Here is a 6186-nt window from a genome sequence, read left to right as displayed (position 1 = left end):
TTTATTTATAAATATAATAAAAGCGAGGATTTTTTAAGTAGGAAATAAAAATAAAATAACAAACTAAAAACTCTACGACTAAAAAATAAATTCAATAAAAACAAGCTTCCAGTCTAGGAATGAAATTGACAACTTGGGTAGTGGATTTGATCATCGATAAATATTTAAATTTATTGGTTTCTAAATGAATTCGTTATAATTAACGACACACGCCTAATAACCAAGTCTTCCTTAATTTCTTGACAATCTAGGTACGCACGTCAACTCCTTCCCTAGTTAGACTAGAAACCTAGTGACGCCATAAGGAATTTACTAGCCTCACCGCCTTGCGAACTAGAAGAGCCTAATTCAATTTAACAATTAACTATGCGAAATTGTTTAAATTGATTCCGTGATTTGCTAATGGTGTATGTCACTAGTTGCTAGTTGAATCAAATTAAAATGCAATTACGGACGCCTAATTTAGTTTAGCAATTAATCCTTAATCCAATTGAAATACCTGGCCACAATACCCAACCAAATAAAAGATTATAACTCAAAAAAATCAGAAACCACATAAATACTTAGGAACCAAAGAAATATCATAAATCAAAACAAGTCTAATCTCTCAAATCAATACCAAGTTGTTTTCCACTCCTAGACTAGAAAAGTAAACTACTCTCTAATCATAGGAGGAAGAACAAAGGAAAAGGAAGCAAAGAGAAACATCGCTTGAGAATGATGTCGGTAGGGATAGAACTGGAAATCTTTTTGGAAGAATCTTTCTCCTTCTTGCCCTTGCACGGTTTCTCCCTGAAACTTTTTTGCACGGTGTTCTCCTCGGCAAGTGGCATGAAATGGCGTCTCTCCCTTCTTTCTTTCCTTTATATTTTCCCTAATTTTGTAACAATTGGGCTTTGGACCTTTTTGTTCTCTTTTCCCACTAATTATATAAATTTTATTATTTTTCTCATACAAATCATAAATAAATAATATATATCCAAATCAGGTAAAACCTAATCAAAATCAACCAAATATCGCAAATAATATAAATATTTAACGCATGCGATTTATGGCTATCACGGGCTACGGTACTGTTCGTCGTCTTCCGCTTCATCAAAGTCTGGGTAATAGAAACTGATCCTCCTCTATATCATATATTTCTGCCTTATCACCAGGGAAAGATGTTTGGACCATTTGAAAGAATCGATCCTATCATAAATCTTCTCATTCTCGGGCCGTTATTTGGCCTTAGATTGAACTTCAAACCTTCTTGTCGTGAAGTTGTACTCGTCCCACAATTTAGCTCCTTGGAATATCATAGATAAAGGATATACTTCTGAGGAGTCGAAAATTGCTTCTAACGAGTGTATTTCCGTCAATGGATCAGATTTTGCTTCAATGACCTCGATGCAATCTCCTTTCCAAAACATTATGCACTGGTGCAAAGTTGACGGAACGGATTGAGAAGTATGAATCCAATCTAGTCCAAGGATCACTGAGTAAGTAGGCTTTCCTTCAACAAAAAAGAAAGCCATTGCATCTTTTCTAGATCCTACAGCCACTTCTGTCACCACGACGCCGGCGGCTTTGTGCGCGTTGCTGGTTAAAACGGTGGTGCGCATTCCAATTGGTACCAAGTCGTTGCGATTCTTCCCAATCTTCTGCAATGTTGATAATGTCTTTAAATTAACTGATGTCCCACCATCTACCAGTACCTTGTTGATTCAACGTCCGTCTAGCATTACGATGAGGAATAATGGTTTTAAATGGCGCGATTCACTTTCCGTCGGTTTCCGAAAAATTATGGACTCTGAATGAGAATCTTCGTCTGCATTTTCCTCAATTATCCACATAACAGGGCTGTCATTTTCCAACCAAATATCTCATTCTAACAATTGGGGTTGATCATGAGGAGCGGCAAATTCGCCGAGTAAAAAACTGATAGCATTTATCGCAAAATTTCTTTGCAATCAAAGTGCACGGTTAAAATCTTACCTGAAACAATGACATCAAAACTCACTTCAGAAAAGTTGTCCTCCTGAGAAATGCTGCTCCTCAACTCCTCTGAGCCGAACACAAAAGTTGTCCTCCTGAGAAAAGTTGACGTCAAGCTGAGGGTCGATGTCATTTGTAGCAGCTCGCACACTGCTACCTTGCTACTTCGGTCTCCACTCTTTTTGGTTATTTTGTCGTCGTCCAAAAACTTTGGGCTGACCATGCTGCTCGGTGGACGTCTTGTCTGAATATTCAATTTTCGTCTTACTTAAATATTGTCCATACACTTCTTCGTGGATTACCTTTTCAGGTGCAATGGCTGTTGTTGATGTTCTAAAGTTTTGGTTCGGTCCTAGCTCGTTTGCTAACCTTGCTGCTTGATATCGACATTGTCAATGCCTCTTTTGAGATTGAGATAATTGCTGATATTTTTTCGGAGCTTGATTAACAGCCCAGCTGCCATCTACTGGAATTTTTTGAGGTTTCTGAGTTGAAGGTAGAGTGATCACAACTTGTCATACCGATGAAATTCGCCAAATTTTTCCATCCTTCTTGAAGCTTACTTTAGCGAAAATATTTGATGATGATAATCTGTCCCATGTAGGATTTCGATATGGGGGATGATGCGCCCTCCCTACATACTCGATAAACGGCCTGCGCAATGCTGAATTTTTCTGATATTTTCCTCCTTGTGACGCATGCGATTGCTGCCTCCTCCTGGGATAAAATCCTACTGCATTTATGAAAGAAGGATCGATGTCTATTTTCATGTCCGCCCGATCAGAAAGAGGTAACCACCCTTCTTTTTCGCCTTTTGTACTGCATTAGGAAACGCTAAACAATTTCCAACCGTGTGGCCAAAAATTCCATGTGACTTGCAATTCGATGAGATATTTGGAGAGCTTGAGGGCCTACCGCCTCGGCGCCATACAGACCATTATCAAATTGACATCCAGAACAAGCCCTGTGTCGGTCCGCCCTTCAGGCTTACAAACTCCCCAACGACTTTTCAGTCTACTATGAATGACTTATTTTGGCCCTTCCTACGCAGGTTTGTTCTTGTGTTCTTTGATGTTATCTTAATCTATAACCGAAACTTAACAGAACATCAGGGGCACCTGGAACAAGTCCTAAGGGTACTGCAACAAAATCAGTTCAAGGCTAACAAAAAGAAGTGTTCCTTTGGCTGCCTCCAGGACGAATATCTGGGTCACGTCATATCAGCAGCAGGCGTGAAGATGGATCCAACAAAAGTTAATGCAGTGGTGGACTGGCCTCGGCCACGGTCTGTGCGGGAGGTGCGTGGGTTCTTGGGCTTGACAGGCTATTACCGGGGATTCATCAAGAATTATTGTATAATTGCGAAACCACTCACCAGTTTGCTGAAGAAGGAAGCAGCCACGGTATTTGAATGGACGAACGAGGCGGAGGCCGCCTTTACCTCCCTCAAGAGGGCACTCACAGAAGCGCCGGTGTTGGGCATGCCAAATTGGCGGAGCCACTTTGTTATCGAATGTGATGCATCGGGCACGAGAGTGAGTGCAGTCTTAATGCAAGAAGATCGTCCTATTGCTTATTAAAGTAAATCCTTGGCTGATCGAACCCTTACCAAGTCTGCTTACGAGCGTGAATTGATGGGATTAGTTCTTGCAGTACAACATTGGAGACCTTATCTGATGGGCTGTCGCTTTACAGTTCGCACCGATAACAACAACCACAAACATCTTTTGTCACAGAAGATTGTAACCCCTTCACTACAGATTTGTGTAGCAAAGTTGATGGGGTACGACTTCACAATCGAATATAAGCCTGGACGCACCAATTAGGTTGTCGATGCCTTAACGAGACGTGGGAGCGATGGTATGTTGGCGGCTATTAGCGGACCAGTGTGGGCTGAAATACATGATGTTTTGGAAGAGCAGCACGACGACGAATACATTCAGAACATTGTGAAAGAGTTACATGAGGACCCAAACAGTCGCAAGGGATTTGAACTACGGGAAGGACGACTATTTTTTAAAGGCAGGTTAGTATTAGCATCTAATTCAGAGTTGATTACAAAGCTACTGCATGAGTTTCACGACACACCCGAAGGCGGCCACTCGGGAGCCCTTCGAACCTATCGCCGTCTAACCCACAATGTGTATTGGAAAGGGATGATCCGATGAGTGCGAGAATATGTGGCTAAATGTTTAGTCTGCCAAAAATCGAAATATGAAGCCATGTCACATGCGGGGCTGTTGCAGCCCCTACCCATTCCCAACCTAGCGTGGGAAGATGTCGCAATGGATTTTATTACTTGTTTACGCAAGTCGCGAGGACATACATTTACCTCAGTGGTGGTAGATAGGTTATCAAAATATGGGCATTTTGTGGCATTGAAACCACCGATTACCGCACATGGAGTGGCTGAAGCATTTGTTCGCAAGATTGTCCGACTTCATTGTATCCCGAGGTCCATCATTAATGATCGGGATCCAACATTTGTTAGTTTCTTTTGGAGAGAATTGTTCAAGTTGTCCGGCACTCAGCTGAAATATAGCTCCGTTTATCATCCTGAAACCGATGGGCGAATGGAGGTGCTGAACAGGGTGTTAGAGACATACCTGCATTCTTTTACATGCGAGCAACCAAAAAAGTGGCTGCCTTGGGGTAGAGTACTGGTATAACACTTCTTATCAGACAACGGCTAGGTGTCAACTTTTGAGGTAGTGTATGGACGCCCTCCACCTTCCATACAACGAACATTACCAGGGAAGTGCCAGGTGGCAGAAGTGTCAGAAACTTTGCAAAGTCGCAATGAATTATTATGCCGGTTGAAGGAGAATCTAAGGGAGACACAGGCACAAATGGTAAAGTATGCTAATCGTTCTCGACGCAATGTGAGTTTTGAGATAGGGGATCGGGTGTTCCTTAAAATGTGCCCATATAAGCAGACTTCCTTGGAAAAGCAATCTCATCGTAAACTCTCCGCGAAATTCCACAGCCCTTTTATTATAGAAGCACGTGTTGGACCAACTGCGTATCAGCTTGCCCTACCAAATTCGAGCCGCATACATCCTATCTTTCATGTATCGCAACTAAAGAAGGTTGTGGGAGATCACCCTGTCTTATCACTTCATTTATCCGTTAAATTTATTTTTACTTTTTTTTTTGTTCGTCTCTTAAATTTAGCTTACTACTAAATTTGGAAAAATTAAAATTTCAATGTTTAATTATTATCATTCATTCAATATTTATTTAATTAGTATTACATTAACTACATTCTCTCATCATCCAAATAAATTACTATTTACGTTTTTTAAAATACATTGAAGTAGAGGCCGATCAAGATCAAGAGAAGGGGCATTAGGAGACCCCTCGTTTTTATTTTATTATATTATTTTTAGTTATTTTTTAAAATATATGTATATATACTATAAAAATAATAATCTCCCGTCCCACCAAATTATGTCTAACTTTCCCTTTTTAGAGGTCTCACCCAATTATATCACTTTCTATAAAAGACAAAATAAAAAAAATCTAATAACAATTAATTTTTAACTAATTAAAATTATCTATTTAAGGTGTATTTGTTTATTTTTTTTTAGTTTGAAGCATTTTTATGTTAGGTAGCTAGAAAGTGTGTCTATAAAATAAATAATAATATTTTATGTTGAATTATTGATTTGTTTATAAGTGTGTAGAATATATACTCTTTTCCTCTAACTCTAACGGTTATATTTATTTTTTGGTTATTGTATTCAATATTAAAAATATTCATATATTTATATAATTTATTATACAAATATTATTATATTAGTATTATAATAATTAATATTGAAAGATCAACACGCAAAAAGTAAATATGTCGGTTAGAGCCGAACAGTCGGAGTATTATATATTATGTGAACGCGTGTTATATTATATTTTTTATAATATTAATTGTGAAACGTGTGAGAAGTTTTGTTGTCGGATGAACACATAAAGATTTTTTACTCAAAATTGTTTCAATAATTTATTTTAATTGAAGGTAAAAAAAAATATCAAATTTCCGAAATATGATGCATATGATACCGAAAAAATATTAAAAAATTCAAACTTTCGGTATACTTAAAATCTTAATACGGTATGATATTGTATAAAAAGATTTTGATGCCGTATCAATTGACATTATCGATGTATCTCAAAATACCAGAAATTCGGTATACAACGAAATAACCATATATT

The 6186-nt window shown here is 38.4% G+C and overlaps 1 protein-coding gene across 1 annotated transcript; it reads left to right on the top strand.

Annotated features, from left to right (window-relative positions):
* The first annotated feature begins 2675 nt into the window (after window positions 1-2675).
* LOC127259837 (uncharacterized mitochondrial protein AtMg00860-like) lies at window positions 2676-3557 on the top strand. The gene is made up of 2 exons (XM_051287452.1): window positions 2676-2767; window positions 3029-3557. The coding sequence occupies exons 1-2, from the start codon at window positions 2676-2678 to the stop codon at window positions 3555-3557; spliced, it is 621 nt and encodes a 206-aa protein (XP_051143409.1).
* The last annotated feature ends 2629 nt before the right edge of the window (window positions 3558-6186 follow it).

This window comes from Andrographis paniculata, unplaced genomic scaffold, assembly GCF_009805555.1.
Source record: "Andrographis paniculata isolate CXL003 unplaced genomic scaffold, ASM980555v1 Contig60END, whole genome shotgun sequence".
NCBI lineage: Eukaryota > Viridiplantae > Streptophyta > Magnoliopsida > Lamiales > Acanthaceae > Andrographis > Andrographis paniculata.
Note: the sequence above shows the minus strand (reverse complement) of the source record. Positions and strands in the feature narration are given on the sequence as shown.